This window comes from Meles meles, chromosome 2 (assembly GCF_922984935.1).
Source record: "Meles meles chromosome 2, mMelMel3.1 paternal haplotype, whole genome shotgun sequence".
In the NCBI taxonomy this organism is placed as follows: domain Eukaryota; kingdom Metazoa; phylum Chordata; class Mammalia; order Carnivora; family Mustelidae; genus Meles; species Meles meles.
The window spans coordinates 126,307,654-126,324,283 of record NC_060067.1 but is presented as its reverse complement, the minus strand read 5'-3'; the positions used below and the strand labels follow the sequence as shown (position 1 = coordinate 126,324,283).

Genomic DNA, 16,630 nt, shown 5'->3' with positions numbered 1-16,630 from the left:
TTTATGACTTTTTTCTGGATAAATATTTAAATTGGCATATAAAATGCATGCATCAAGGTGCACAAATTATAGTACAATTTAGTGGATTTTTGCAAAACAAACACATGCATGGAAGCAGATGAAGAAACATTACCAGAGCCTGGAAGGCCCACTTTTGGCCTCTTGCTCATCCCTTGCCCCCTGCTTTTCAGGTTAATCGCTATTGACTTTCTTTTTTTTTTTTTTTTAAAGATTTTATTTATTTATTTGACAGATAGAGATCACAAGTAGGGAGAGAGGCAGGCAGAGAGAGAGAGAGAGGAGGAAGCAGGCTCCCTGCCAAGCAGAGAGCCCGATGCGGGACTCGATCCCAGGACCCTGAGATCATGACCTGAGCTGAAGGCAGCAGCTTAAACCACTGAGCCACCCAGGCGCCCCTTGACTTTCTTTTTTTTAAGATTTTATTTATTAACCTGAGAGAGAGAGCATGTAAGAGTACGTGAGCTGGGGGAGGGGCAGAGGGAGGAGGAGAAGCAGGCTCCCCACTGAAAAGGGAGCTGGTTTCAGGGCTTGATCCTGGGACCCCGGGATCTTGACCTGAGCCAAAGGTAGACACTTAACTGACTGAGACATCCAGGCACCCCCATCACTATTGACTTCTAACAACAAATATCATTTGCCTGTTTTTAAACTTTCAGCAAATAGAGCTATTCACTATGTGTTTTTGTTTCTTCTGTCAAACATTATTTCTAAGAATCATACATGCTGTTGTGTATAGCAATCATTCGCTCATTCTCATTGGTTCATAGTATTCTTTTATGGGAATCTGTGATAATTTTTCATCTATGCTATAATTGATGGCATACATTTTAGGCTGTTACAAAAAGTGTTTCTATTAACATTCTTATACATGTAATTTGTTGAACAAATACAAGCATTTCTTTTTTGTAAAAGATTTTATTTATTTATTCATTCATTCATTTATTTATTTATAGAGCAGGAGTAGTGAAGGGACAAGGGGAGGGAGAAAGAATCTCAAGTAGAATACTTGCTGAGCATGGAGCCCAATGTAAGGCTTGATTCCAAGACCCGGAGATCATGACCTGAGGCGACATCAAGAGCTAGACGCTTAACTGACTGAGCCATCCAGGCCCCAAGCATTCTATTTATATGTATATTGAGTATGTATTTGGGAGTGAAATTGCTAGACCTTAAGAAAGCCAAACAACTTTTCAAATTGTTGTACCAATTTATACTCCTACCAACAGCGTATGAGAATTTCATTTGCTCCACATCCTCCCAACAATTGGTATTTAATGTCATTTTAATTATAGCAGTCCTGGTACCTAGTCAATGGTGTATTACATTGCAGTTTTACTTTGCATTTTCTTGAGGACTAATGAATGGAGCACGGTTTCATGTGTTTATTGGCTGTTTGTAGAAATGGTTTTGTGAAGTGTCTGTTCAATTCTTTACCCATTTTCTGTTCTATTATTGGGTTCCTTTCCTGTTGATTTGTAAGAATTCTTGTATTTTTGGCACTCAAGCCCTTTGTTGTATATACTTAACTGTGTATCCTTCTTCCATTCTGTGGCTTGCCTTTTTACTCCCCTAATGGTGTCTTGAGGAACAGAAGTTGTTAATTCTAATAAAACTTAGTTTATTAATTGTTTATCTTTCTAGCAAATTTAAAAGTATTGGCTATCCTTTTTAGAAGTAATTTGCTTACCTTAGAGACATGTGGTGTTACCTTACATTTTCTTCTGAAACCTTTTTTGTTTAACCTTTCATACTCATTTTTTCCGTCTAGTGGGAGGAAGGCTTGTTATTTCTTTTTTTCTAATATGGATTCCGAGATGACTATTCTCTCATCATTGCTTTCGTTATAAATCATGTGCTGATGTATGAGTACATCCATTTCTGGACACTCTATTTTTGACCTGTCTGTCTACCACTGTACTAGCACCAGCCTCGCTTAATTGTTTAAGCTCTATAGTAGGTCTTGATATTGTATATTCTTTTAGCTTTGTCTTTCATTTTCAAGACTGCCTTGGCTATTCCTGGCTATTCCATTTACATTTCCAAGTACATTTCAGAAACAGCTTGTTCAATTTTCATTTTTTTACAGGGCAGATAACCTACTATAGACACACTATTCTGAATTTTTCTTCTTCTTCTTTTTTTTTTCTTTGTTTATTTTGGAGACTTGCCTTGTTTCTGTTTTTATCTGCTTACTACTCCTTTGTTGGGTACTGCCAACACCTCTCTGATGTACTTTCTCTTCTGAAAGTAATAGGCAGACCTACCTACTTAAGACATGAGTTGGTGGGGAAAATGAATCTAAATATATTTACCACAAGTAAGCATGTAGAAACTACCATGAAAATGAGGTCATTTATATTTCGTAAAATGATCTGAATAGATTTTTATCAACCCCTGACCATGTGGTTTTAGGAACTCTTGCTTCTTTGTAAGAAAAGATGTAGGAAACATAAAGAGGAATAAATAGAGGAATTTCGGTTAATTCAAATCTACATGATTATTTGAAGCTCAATATATATACACACACAAATATTAATGCAAGACTTCAGAAATATATTTTCCTTTTTTTTTAGAGAGAGAGAGTGTGTGTGCATGCACATAATGCATGAGCAAACTAGGGGGAGTGGCAGAGGGAGAGAGAGAGAGAGAGAATCTTATGCAGGCTCCACACTCAGCATGGAACCCAATGGAAAGCTTGATTCTATGATCCTGAGATCACGACCTGAGCCAAAATCAAGAGTCAGACACTTAACCTATTGAGCCACCCAGATGCCCCCGAGAAATATATTCTTCATAGATCTTGAGATAATCGTAAAAGCCCATTGTAGAAGTGAATAACCAGTTTAAATCCAATTGTGCAGTAGTTGAGCATCTGTTTCTAATTAGTTGGTTTCAGATGATCTTGTAAAAGTATACAAAGAAATTATCTTAATAGAAGTAAAATCATTTAATGCCGGAAATTTTTTATCCCCCAAAAGCAGTGCAATTAATTAGGATTACTGGCAGTGGAATAAAAAAAGTCAACCCAGATATTTAATTTAAACCTCCTTGCTTTTGTCTGTTTTCATATTGAACTTACTCTACAGAAGTTAAGAAGAATGCCTCCCTTTTCACTCATCTTACCAGACTCTGTTGCAATGTTCAAGTTCATCTTTAACCATGCCATCACTCCACAACTCTGCCAGACTGAACAAAGGGATCCATTTTTTAATTTCCCAGCCAAAAGATACTTTATTTTAAAAGATAACCAAGAAAGTGTTTATAAACAGACTATGGGCAGCTTTTTGCTAATTTTTAAGAAATCAAGAGATGATCTCTAGGTTGTTGACTGTAATGGTCTGAATGGTTATAATGCACCCCTCCCTCCATTCATATGTTGAAAACCCAATACCCAAAGTGATGATATTAGGAGGTGGGGGCCTTTGGAAGGTGATTAGGTCATGAGGGTGGAGTCCTCATGAATGGGATTAACATTCTTGTAAGAGGCCTCAGGGAGCCCCTTAGCCTTTTCTGCCAGTTGAGGCCACCAGGAGAAGTTGGCAGGCTCCTAGCCTTCATCAGAACTTGGCTGTGCTGCTACCTGATCTTGGACTTCTAGCCTCCAGAATTGTGAGAAATACATCTCCATTGTTTGTAAGCCACCCAGCCTGTGGTACTTCGTTAGAAACCTGGAATGGACTAAGACAATGCATGTGAGTCATAACCTTCTTACGTTTAAAAATTCGTGTTGTAGAAGGAAAACCCTCTAAAAAAGCACAACATATTTCAGTTTTGGTTGAACAGAAGCAAATTCTCTGTGGGTACTTCATATTCAAGATCTCACCCTATTGTTCAAGCAGGTCCTGGCACAGACTGGAGCTGCTCTGTACCCTGAGTGGTTTGATACTGGTTTCATTCTTATTTAGGGAAGGGAAAGAAGATGGCTGCCATTGAAAAAAACAGTTTGCTATACTCACAGATTCCAGGATGGGGTTAGGGTGGGGAGGGCAGTGTATGTCACACGGTGGTGTAGGGGTGGGTGTGTGCACAATGGGAAGCACTGGAGTGGGTGAGGAGTCGGAGAGACAGAGAAGGAAAATCAAGGGCAGGGGCCTTTATTTTGGTTTCCAAGGGAAGGAATGGGAAAGGCAGAACAGGCAGACTTAGGATTGGCTAGTTTGAGTACTTTCAACAAGGTCTGGGGCATAGAGGTAGTCTCTAGCGATCCTGGCGCTTGACCCTCGGGTGATTAGGGCAGGTGAATAGTGGCCTAGAGCAGTGAAAGCATAGGAAAGGATGTGGTTGGGGTCTGGGCTCTAAATTGGTAGGTTTGCATGTAAAAAGCATGCTCACTGGAACCTGGGCAATCTTCTAGGATCAGCAAAGCCCAGTGTCAAAGCATTAGAACACAGAAAACAGAAGACATGGCTAATATATTGCCCTAGTGCAGAGTCCCCTCTTAGAGGGAGGAAGAAATCTTGTATACTTAAGGCTCTGGCAAAGAATATCTTTGCCTCTACCTTGTTTTACTCAGTGTATTGGAAATAGCACCCAGTGATACTGAGAGAATTCACTATTCAGTTTAACTTTTGTCCCTGTATAGCATTTGAAATCATCAAAGACAGGTTCTTTCATGGCCTGGGCTGTCAGCACTTTGTTGTCTTTGTGTCAGGCCCTGTGTGGTCCCATGCAGGCATCACTCACCACTGGTAGGTCCTGGGCCAGTGGTCCACAGAGTTGCAGTCAGGGGCCACCAATGAGTGCTCTTCCTCTTCCTGTTCCTCCCCACTTTTGTCTCTGGCATCCTCCTCCTCCTCCTCTTCATCTCTTCTTGCTGCATCTTCTACCTCATCTCTGTCCTCTTCCAAGTTTATCTCCTTTGGGCACTCTTGAGTTTGTGAATCCACCTGTATTCAAGTCTTCTATTTTTTTCATCCTGTGGGGAATCAAAGTGGTAGAAATCATTCGGGATAAACTGGCAGTCCCTTGTTTCAAACATACCCCCCTAAACAATAGAGCAGCTCACACTTCCTGGTCAGCATGGCATAGGTGTAGGCACTTGGCTCTGTCAGAGGGCTACTGGCTTCATCAGAACCGTCTTCCTCCTTCCTGCTGCCTGAGACAGAGAGCATTTGTTCAGTGCTAATCATTGTTCCATCCCCGTGACCACTTTTCTGACTACATCCAGGGACTCCTGGGTGCTGGCTTCCCCACATGAGCTTATCACTTTCAGGCTGCAAGTTTTGAGTTTTTTGGATTTTTGTTTTGTTTCGTTTTTTTGTTTTGCCTATGTTTTTTCTTCTCTGACCCAGTCCTTGAGCTGTTCTGCAAACCCGAGGCTCTTTGTGGTATTATAGAAGTGTGAGTCATCAAAGAAGTCAACTTCCAGACTCCCTTCTTTTTCCTAACTACAGACACCCTCAAAAGTCGTCTGTTGATTCAGGCCACAGATCTAGGAGTGAGCTATATTCCCCTAGAAATAATCTGAATCTACACTCATTCACCTTTTTTTCTGTCCTCAGATTTTAGTGGAGCATATCAGAATGCAGGGTGTGTTTGTCCACATTTGTTGACTGTTTCCAATAGCCTCCATACATGATTATGCTCCCCTGTGGGATGACAGAAAATTGGCAGCCCAGTTTGGATATGGGCCCTCTTCCTCATGGCACAGCTTGCTCCACGTGAATGTGTCCAGGTTAAAGTCATGCCTGTCATACTGAGAGATGTGATCTCTTGTACCCTCATGGAAAACACCAAAAAGAATTAACTGTGTCTTCCAGGCTACCATCTGATACCCACTCTGACTTGAAGGGTCTCTTGTTGATTTGTCTTGGTCCCTGGCCTTGGTTGCCAAATGAAGGACCCAAAGATCTGTGTAGTGAATATGGTCAATTCATCTTCCTCAGGATGATCAGAGAAAAACACATTCTACGTTGGTGAAGGTAGGGAATGTGCATTTCTACAACCCGAGTGTTTTCAGACACATCTGGAGGTAGGCTATTAGAGCTTCAGGATCTTCTCCTTCCCCAGTTGTTGGACATTTTCTTCTCCATCTTAGTGACCTTTTCTCCTTCTTGTCCATCATGTGGGTCTGAAGCCACACAGGGAGCCCCAAAGAGGGAGCTGCTTGTGCAACCTGATTAGAATTGGATCCTCACAGGGGCAGTTCTGGTGATGCATTTTTAAAGACAAACTAGAAAATTTGTAAGTATTTAACAGTTTACTATTCTCTATGTTTGAGCTTAAAATTGCCTCCAACTTTCCTCTGTTTGCTTCAGAATATGCAAGAGCAGGCAACGTATGTGCTTGTATGACAATGTGTGTCTATGTGTACTATCCAGTGTGCACTATTTATTCTGTTGCCTATATGGTCTTTACACATTCCTTCTGTAATGAGCTGTGCATTTCTACAGATTGAAGCCTGTGTGTGTCATGATTGTTCTGTGCAGTGTGTACTAGCCACATATGTCCCTAATCAAAAAGGCTAATAACAATGCAGATAACCATTTAGCTTGGATCTGAAGAATAAATGAACTCAGACAAGATATTTTAGGTTCAAGATGTTGGATTCTAGGCCATAATGAATTTACTTAAAACAATGAACGGAGCCTTGACAGAAGACCTTTAACTTTACATAATTCCCCTCATAATCTATGGTCTTTCCCCTGATACTGTAAGCTCTTTGGAAGACAACTGCTAGGAACCCATTTGCTGGTAGTCACTAAGAGATTGCTATCTCTCGATAGAAAATTTTTCTCTTATAAAATACCTAGATGTTCTGGGCTTCTTTGCTGCTGCTCTATTTATCCTTGCGATGACTGTCAATATTTTTTAATGTAATCACCTCTCCTATTCTACTGGTATTCTGAAATAATCTATTTTTCCTGCTACTGCTGCTGCTGTGTATCTCATAGATAGAAGCCATGAGAATGGTATAAAATTGCATAATGGAAGCAAATAATTGGATTACATTGGAAAGCAAGTGGTTTTTCACAGTGAAGTGTTATAACTTAATTATTCCATGCTTATCTCTAATTCCTTGTTTCCCTTTCCCACTTGTTTTTGCCAAATGACTCTTTTTGGTATGTATTTATTAACATTGTATCTCTATTTTTTGTGACATCCAAATTCAGGAGCTGAAATAGATGTCTGAGATAAGCTATTTCAACTCTATATCACCACTCCAGGCTTAGGGGAGGATTGTGTCAGACTAGCAATATAGAAAGTAAATTGAGTTAGTCCTTCACTGTTATATATATTCATGATAAAACTTGGCTGTGGAAGTTGTGTCGCACAGTTGTGTGTAATGCAAATAGATCTCTAGAAGCAACTTGTCCAGTAAAAGCTCACACTCATCTTTCCCCTGGCTTTATTGAAGTTTAATTGATAAATAAAAATTGTATACATCAAGGTGTACAATTATCATGTTTCTTTAAAAAGATTTATTATTTATTTGAGAGAGACAACACGGGGGAAAGGGGAAGAGGGAGGAGATAATCTTAAGGAGATTCCCCACTGAGCATAGAGCATGACTCCAGGCTTGATCTCCTGACCCTGTGATCATAGCCTCAGCGGAAACCAAGTCAGATGCTCAACAGACTGGGCCACCCAGGTACACCAAAGTCATGTTTTGATATATGTACACACTATGAAGTGATTACCACAGTCAAGATAATTAGCATATCCATCACATTACGTAGTAAGTGGTGGGAACCCTTAAGATCTAGTTTCAGCAAATTTCATGTAATACAGTAATATTAGCTATAATCACCACAGCTGTACTTTAGACCTCTAGAGCTTACTCATCCTGCACAACTGAAACTTAGGGTGCACGCATTTTAATTTTACTAGATTATGTTATCTACCTTTCCAGTATTCAGTTGCTTTTGTCCTATCTTATATTTTACTGATTACCAGCCCTCCTCACCCCGGTTTCAGGAATAAGCTGCTCCCAGTTGCTCCTGTTTTCTAGTTAGATTGTCTGAACTATGTAGTTCAAATGGATTGCCTACCATTTTTAAAAATATGCTACCAGCTACTTGTGATTTCTCTTTCTGTCAAATAAATAAAATCTTAAAAAAAATATGCTACCAGGATTAATCCGTAAATGTCTTAAATACCACTCTACCTCATTCTTATCACTAGAAGTTTAAGCCTCCTAGCCGTCTGCTGTTACCCATATGCTCATCCCCATCCTGTTCTGTTCATACTTTGGTTTGATTCAGTCTCCTAGCCACCCTGTAGGCCCTCCCAAACTCTTCTACCATGCCCTCTGGAACTCATGGGCTGTCACTCAGCAAACTCCTTTGTAAACTCAACCTGACCTCTGACTGCTCCTTTATGGTCTTGCCCTGATGATAACACCCACCCCACAGGATACCGATTCCTTGATTCCTCTCCAGCCTTTCACAGAAAAGCCCATATTCCACTAACCACAAACAGGGAGGGAGCTGTTGGGGTGGGTGCCCACCGAAATAATTGCCCATTGCCACATCCAAATCGTTTCTATGCTTTTCTTGGTCGAAAACCAACTCACTTTTGAAATTTATCTTGTGGGACTATACCATGGACATGCTGTCTTGCTGCTGCCATATTCTAAGACTCCTTGTCAGTTAGGATCTCTACACCTTACAACTCTCTGCCACTGTATTTATTGAGCCATTCAACATTCTGAGCCTCTCACTTCCTTGACTTTCTCACTTCCAATGCTCATCACCTGTAATTATACCACCTCTGAAATCTTGATCTCAAGCATGCTGTACTCTGATAAGCATTCTTTAAAAAAAAAAAAAAGGATTTATTCGTTTGAGAGAGAGTATGGCAGGGCGGGGAGAAGCAGAGGGAGAGGGAAAAGCAGACTCCCTGCTCAGTGACATGGGACTCCATCCCAGGACCCTGACTGAGATCATGATCTGAGCCAAAGGCAGACACTTCACAGACCAAGTCACCCAGGTGCCCCGTCTGATAAACGTTCTTGTCTTTCTGTCTCACTTACTGTAACCTCTCTCTTTTAGCAGGTAGTTCTTCTCCCAGGTTAAGATCTCTAGTTTATGGACCCATCATAAAAGTCATTCAGTTGCAAAATCCCTTTAGTTCCCTCGCTCCCTAGAACTCTCCAGATCAAAACCCAGCACTGTCTAAACCCACCTCTGCCTTTTGTCCACATAACTGTTTGAGGGAGAAGTCCTGACCTTCCTGCCTACTCTCAGATCACATTCTTTGCTTTCTTTCCTATTACCTTGTTAGAGATGTCTGTTGGCCTCAAAAGCAAATCTCTCTAATGTTTCGGATCCCACCCATAGCAGCCTTCCTAAGGACATCACTTTTGTAAGTATTTTCTCTGTTTTCTGCATCACCAATACCTGAAATTCTATTGAATGTCTCCCATAAGCTTACAAAGCACAGTAATAGTTTTTAGCTTTTATAATTTTTAAAAAGATTTTATTTATTTATTTGACAGACAGAGAGGCAGGCAGAGAGAGAGGAGGAAGCAGACTCCCTGCTGAGCAGAGAGCCCGATGCGGGGCTCAATCCCAGGACCCTGGGATCGTGACCTGAGCTGAAGGCAGAGGCTTTAACCCACCGAGCTACCCAGGCGCCCCCAGTTTTTAGCTTTTAAAAAATCTCTTTTTAGATTTGATGTACCTTTTTAGAAAACCATTTTATTCCTTTCCTTTGACACAAAATCTGCTTAAAAATAGTTGTCTCTCCTTCCCTCACTTTGCAGTCTTTCTTTGACCCATTCTTCCTGTCTAACCTCTCTAATAAATCTGCTTTTACGAACATGATTTCTTTTGTGCCACATCCTGGCCTTCTTTATGTCCATTTTATTTAACTTCTCAGTGAACTCGAAATGATTCTTTGGATGTTGCTTCTCTTGACTTTAGTGATACCGCAGCTTACTGTTTTGTTCTATTTTGTTTTCCTTAACAAATTGGACCCTCATTTCCCTTCCCCTTTGCTCACTCATTTATGAACTCTAGGACAAAATGCAAGGACAAAGAGAACTGCAGCTCACAAGAGCGAGGCATTATGAAGAACAGATATTAATACTCTATAGTTAAAGAGCCGTAGAAGACAAGAACAGAGAGAAAGGGTAGCAGACAATGGCCAAAGTAGAAATTGAAATAATGGCAGAAACTTTTTTGGATCTGTTGATTGCCCTAGACAACCAGCCTCCAATATCATTTGCAAGCTTGGTCCTTTCCCAAACTACTCCCAATTTCCACAGCATGACTTGAGGGGAATCGAATTCAGGTAGTTTGGTTGAGTCTCTCACTATAATGTTTTTTGAAGTTTTTTATTCAAATTCCAGTTAGTTAACATTCAGTGTAATATTAGTTTCGGGTGTACAATATAGTGATTCAACAATTCTATACAACACTCAGTGCTCATCACAAGTCCCTTCCCCTCGTCCCCATCAGCTATTTCACTCATCCCCCACCCCTCCCACCTCATTCTGAAATGATTCCCATTCTCTTTTTAGTTTTAATCATTTAATCTTTATCATTTAATCTTTAAAGATTGATTTATTAATTTTAGAGAGAGCACTAGTGGGAGAGGCAGAGGGAGAGGAAGAGAGACTCTCAAGCAGACTCCCCAGTGATTGCAGAGCCTTACAAAGGGCTCTATCCCAGGACCCATGAGATCTGGACCTGAGCTGAAACCAAGAGTCAGACGCTTAACAGACTGAGCCCCCTAGATGACCCTAATCACTTCACCTTTAAAGTTATAGTGACAGACTCTTCTCTCTGTATGTATGTATGTGTGTGTGTGTGTGTGTGTGTATGTGTGTGTGTGTGTGTGTATAATATATATATATACTATAATTTAAAAATTAAGTGATTAAAGTTATGTCAAAATCAACCATGACTTGTTGACAGAAAGAGAAAGAAAAAGACAAAGTTAAGAAATATTCATGGATAAAATTTATGGGGTGTACTACCTGTTCCAAACTTAACAGCTTAAAATAACAAACATTTACTGTCACACAAATTCTGAGGGCCAGGAATATGGAAGCAGCTTAGCTGGGTGGTTCTGACTGAACATGTCTCAGAGGCTGCATTATCAGGATAGTCTTGAGGCAGGTGGACAGAGGATTAGTTACAGAGAATTTGGAGGTGAACACTATGATGGAAATGAAGAAAAATGAATTGAGATTAGCTTTCTCCAGTCTGTGTTCTGTGGGATACTTGTTTCCTGTTCCTTCCAAAGAGGGTTCTGTGGTTAAATAAGAATGGGGAACACCTCAGAATCCACCCCCTCTAAAAATGTGCATAGGGAAGGCTCTGGATCCTGAGACACAGGACCCATTTGACTTGGTTATTTCAGCATTTCCCCAACTTTTTGATTAAGGGACCCCTTTATTCATTTTTAAGATATATATTTTTTTAAGGATTAGTTTATTTATTTTGAGGGAGAGCGAGAGAGAGCAAGAGCACGTGCGTGTGCATGAACAGGAAGGGGAAGGGCAGAAGAAGAGGGAGAGAAAATCTCAAGTGTACTCCACACTGAGCACAGAACCGGACATGTGGCTCGATCCCATGACCCTGAAATCACAACCTGAGCCGAAATCAGGAGTCAGATGCTCAACTGACCTCACCACCCAGGCACCCCCAAGACACTCTAATATCTCTTTCTGCTACCTCTAATATCTCTTTCTGACACTTAGATTTGATCATGCCCCTTCATTAAGGACAGCAATAATGTCCTTAATTTAAGGATTTGGGAAGAAAACAAATTTCAATTTTATCCTTTTAAACTTCATTTTTGTTATGCTTTAATAGATACAATACATTAATACAGTAAATGCAAAATAAATAAATATGGAGGGTGTACCTGCCACCTTTTTTACTGATAGAATCCTGTGGTGTACAGAATGAAGTTAGCCTGCCTCACATTAGTCAGGTTTCCTGAATCTGACTCTACGGGCTTCTCTCTAGACCTTGCCCAGCCTCTCCCTGGACTCGCCCACTAGTGTACGGACCCATGGCAGAGAATCTGTTTAAATGCTATTACATTTTCCAGGATATCATTTTCACCTGAAATAATTGTTTGGAAGTCTTTTTTTAAGAGGTTTTTTTTTTTTGTTTGTTTGTTTTTTTTGTTTTTTTTGAGCAATATCTGTTTGAATCTGGCCACACCAAATCAGAAGTGGTTAACAGCACTTCATCGTCAGGAACTGGGGGAAGACTTTTATAGAGAAGAAGCAGAAGCAAAGCTAGGAAATGATTTTATTGGCTATACCTTAAGTGATAAGATGCTATTTCTCTTCACTGTCTTTGAGCCTTTGTTGTCCACTGGAAACTGGACTAGATCCTGAACTCTTCTAGTTTCTTTAAGTATCTGTTTATGACTCTTCAAACTAACATTTCCAATATTTTCCCCGCCCTCTGAGGTTGAAACACTAACAACAAAGTCTGCCCTTGAACCTCTTTGGAAGGAACCATACTGGGTCCTCTTTGATTCCAAGATGGCAGCCAAATTTAGGGCCTTGAACTTTGGGTCCATATCTCCCCATTTCAAAAAGCTCCTCCACATTCTTGGAACAGCCCATCAGCTAGAGTTGGGTGTTTGCTGAGCTCCCATCTAAAGAAATCCTTCAGCATCGACATTTCTCTCCACAGTAAATATTCCATGATGATAGTTTTGCATGACAAGAGAATTACACAATACAATTTGATAAGATTCCAAATGTAAAAGAAATAATAAGAGAGGACACATAGTACCATAATATTTGATTAAAACAGATTGTTTTAATCCAGACTGTTCCATGGTGCCATAAACCCAGCTGTACAGAGTTTGTCACATAATTGCATAGATTGTAAGTCCCTTGTCAGTGGGACTCGGCCTTTCTTTTTTCCTCTAAGATTGAGTCCATGGTTGGCATTGCCCATAGCGTAGTGTTTCAACAAGACTTTCATGAAAGGTAGAATGTATGCCATAGCAGTACTTTAAAAAGTCTAATTTAAAAGAAGTCACTATGGACCTTGGGAACAGATGAATCTCTGGTCCAGTTCCAGATCTGTAATTTATAGATTTACCTTGAGCAAGTCACTTAGTTTCTTTGTGCTTTGGTTTTCTTATCTGCAGAAATGAGAGAAACTATAAAAGTCTTAAAAAGTGTATTAAAACAATTGAAGGAGAAATTTCACAAAATATACTTAACACACATTCACAAATGGTTATTATGAGAAAAAAAAGCACCCCCACTAATGAATTCAACTATGGCAGTTGAATTCCTACAACTGGAAACCTGAGATCGATCTATAATAATTTCTCTGCAGAAAGATTCACTGTTCTATGAAAACAAGATTTTCCCTTTGTTCATTGAACATTTTACTTGTTTTTGACAGCATTGCCTGATTGAGGATCTTCGTGGACAGCCTAAGAATTAACATTTTTGTTTTTAAAGATCCTAAGCTGGAGCAATACTCCTTTCTTAACGTCTTCCCCACTTTCTCATCCCCTCCTCAAACTGAAGTAACTTCTGGAACCCAAGGAGAAATATAAAAGGAAGGGGAAAGGAAGGGCCAAAGGAAAACAGAAGGGAGAAGGCAGGCAGGTTGGAGAATCAGCGGGATCTCTGTTAGGTGCCCTGCAGGACTCTATTGACCATCAGCCTGCAGCCCCTCTTTGCTGCCCTCCACTGTGACCTGTGGGCCATCCATGGCTGCTGCAGACACAAGCTGCCTTCTGAACACACGGGTGGGGATATGGGTGGGGGTGTGTGGGAAAGGACCCTTCCTTGTTTTCACCTTGGTTGCAGCCTGCCCCCATTTCTCCAGTTCTAGTTGCTAACAGACATGGCCTTGGTGCTTTATTCAACCCAGGACATGGAAAACCACTCTACTTTTGAAGGTGTATTTCCCCAGTGTTTTTTTAGTCCCCAGTGTCTAGGGTACTTGGAAATGGTGTGAAAGCCATTTCCAGGTTTGTTGTTAACCTTATCCCAAATGATACTCTTTCTGCCCTCCCTCACCTGAAGCATGGGCTTCTTAGGCCGGCCTCTCTTTGCCTCCTGCCAAACCTTTCTTCTCCTGAATCCTCTTTCCTCTTTGCTCAGTGCATCCCTGAACTGTAAGGGAAAGAGAGGGAGCGGAGGGGAGGGAGAGAAAGAGAGAGACAGAGAGAAGTGAGTGAGAAAGTCCAGGCTGTTGTGACTTACCAAGGATTTTTCTCAAAGATCAAAGTATCTAAATGTACCAGACAGAAATGGAAAATGGTGCTTTAAAGTAGGAACACATGTTTTACTTTAGAAAAGTAAAAATTGCAGAAGATTATTTTCTTCTTTTGTATTCTTTCCCCTTCTTCTGATTTTTAATTGGAGGCAACACAGAATAAACAGGGTAGGATCTACTTCTCACTATTTCTACCAACTACTACTACTACTACTACCACTACTACTACTACTACTACTACTTTATGCCCTGTATTATCTTCCTAACACTTGACTAATTCAGAATTCCAAAACAAATCTGGCCCCAGATATTAAGATAAGTACCTTCACTGCCACCATCCACTCCAGACTTGATGATTCCAATAGCCTCCTAACTGGTTTCCCTCCTTCCACCCTTGCTGCCCTCCAGTAAATTTTGAACTGTGTTGCTAGAGTGACAGTGAAAATCTAAGTCAATTTAAGCCACTCCTTTACGCAAAACCCTCCAATAGGGTTTTCATAGGCCCATAGAGCCCTCTATGACCTGCCCCTGCCATCCCAACATCACCCCACTGGCTTTCTTGCTATTCCCAACAGGCCTGGGATCTACACTGTACTCCTGCCTCAGGGCCTTTGCACTTGTTCTTTCCTCTATCTGTTATAATTTTCCTCCAGATTATGAAGTCCAGCTCCCTAACATGGGTCAGTCTTAACTCTGCCTTGTAAGTAAGGCTTTCACTGACAACATTTTCTACATTACATCTTCCTCCAAAATTTTCTTACCATCCCTCTTTAAGCAATTAAAAATTATCCTAGGGATAAAGTTTCTTTTTTTCTCTTTGGACAACAGGAAAATTTGCCTTGAATATCTTTGGCCTGTAGTGTGAAATTATTGCTTCATAGGAGTTTTAAGTTACCACTTAAAACCTCTTAAAAATATTAAAGTATTAAGTATTTAACACTTAAAAAATACTTCATATTTAAGAATCAGCACTGTACAGGGAACCTGGGTGGCTCAATTGGTTAAGTGTCTGCCTTTGGCTTAGGTCATGATCCCAGGGTCTTGGGATCAAATCCCACATTGGGCCTTCTGTTCAATGGGGAGCCTGCTCCTCCCTCTGCCTGCAGCTCCCTCTGCTTATGCTCTCACTCTCTCTTTCTCACGCGCTCTCTCTCTCCCTGTCAAATAAATAAATAAAATCTTAAAAAAAAAAAGAATCAGTGCTGAAGTACAGATACATGCTATTACACGTGAACTCGTATCTCAAGGTTAAAAGTAAAATGAATATCTATCTGTCTCTATATATCTTTTTTGTTGTTTTAAAATTCTATTCTAGGATCTTTGTCAGTTATTTTGCCATCTCAGTTTTCAGGAAAAATTAATTTGCAATTACTTCTCATTTATCCAACAGGGTGGACTAAGCGCCCAAGCTTTTGTTCGTGTGGAAATGGAGGATGTGAATGATAATGAACCTGTCTTTAACCCGTCAACCTACATGATGAGCATTAGCAGCCAGACTCAGCCAGGCACCGAGATCCTCAATGTTCTTGCCACTGACAGGGATTCGGGGATATTTGGAACCGTGGCTTATGAACTCATTCCCGGAGACCTGTCGTCCCTTTTTACCATCGACTCCACTACAGGTGTGTGCGTTGAGACCAGTTTTCCTCTGAAATCAACAACTTCCACTTTACAGCCAGAGAATTGGCAAAAGTGTTTTTTTTTTTTATTAGCAGGGATGTTGTGGAACTTACTTCACCTTCTGAAAGGCAGTAAGGAATATTGTAAAGCTCCAAGGCTTTGTGATTACATGAGACCTGGATCTGAGTTTGAGCTTGGTTTCCTACTGGTCTTATAATCTTTATTGGCCTCAGTCTTTTTACCTTAGAAGTAGTGCTATCAATCTCTGCATTGTAAGGTTTTGTGAGGATTAAAAGGCAGTAAATTATGAGAAACAGCCGGCCGATAGCATTTATTTTGCAATGTTCATTCCACTCTATTTGTATGATCTCGCCATCTAAGGGTGATTTCCATGATTTCAGTGTATTAACAGATAATTTAGTGCAGAGAGCGTTATGTGGAAATCCAAAGTAGATCCCTTTCTTGTACCAGGTCTGTCATTCCCTAGTCTCTTTGGGTCTTCACTTCCTTGCTTTTAGCAAGATACCTAAAGTCCTTTTAATTCTCTAATACAGTAATTGCATATCCACCAAAGAAGTCCAGTGGATAAACTGAGTCTTTTAGAAATAATCATAATTTAGGAAGTTATCATCCCCTTCTTATTCATTTATTGTTAGCAAAGTAATGTTTGAAATAATTGACTACAGGAAAATCTAAAATTTCAAGTATATGGTATTACATTTTAATACTTTTGAGATATTGGCAATGTTCTGTTCCCAAAATGATGCTGTAAAAAAAAATTAAACAAACCCCTCCATTTTTTTACATTTCTCTTTCTTTTAAAAAATTTT

The 16,630-nt window shown here is 40.2% G+C and overlaps 1 protein-coding gene across 1 annotated transcript in view; it reads left to right on the top strand.

Annotated features, from left to right (window-relative positions):
* Positions 1–16,630, top strand: part of DCHS2 (dachsous cadherin-related 2) — a 251,765-nt gene that overhangs the window by 124,238 nt on the left and 110,897 nt on the right. The window contains exon 3 of the mRNA XM_045987317.1: positions 15,571–15,802. Coding sequence (XP_045843273.1) covers positions 15,571–15,802 — 232 coding nt within the window. The remainder of the gene's footprint in view (positions 1–15,570; positions 15,803–16,630) is intronic.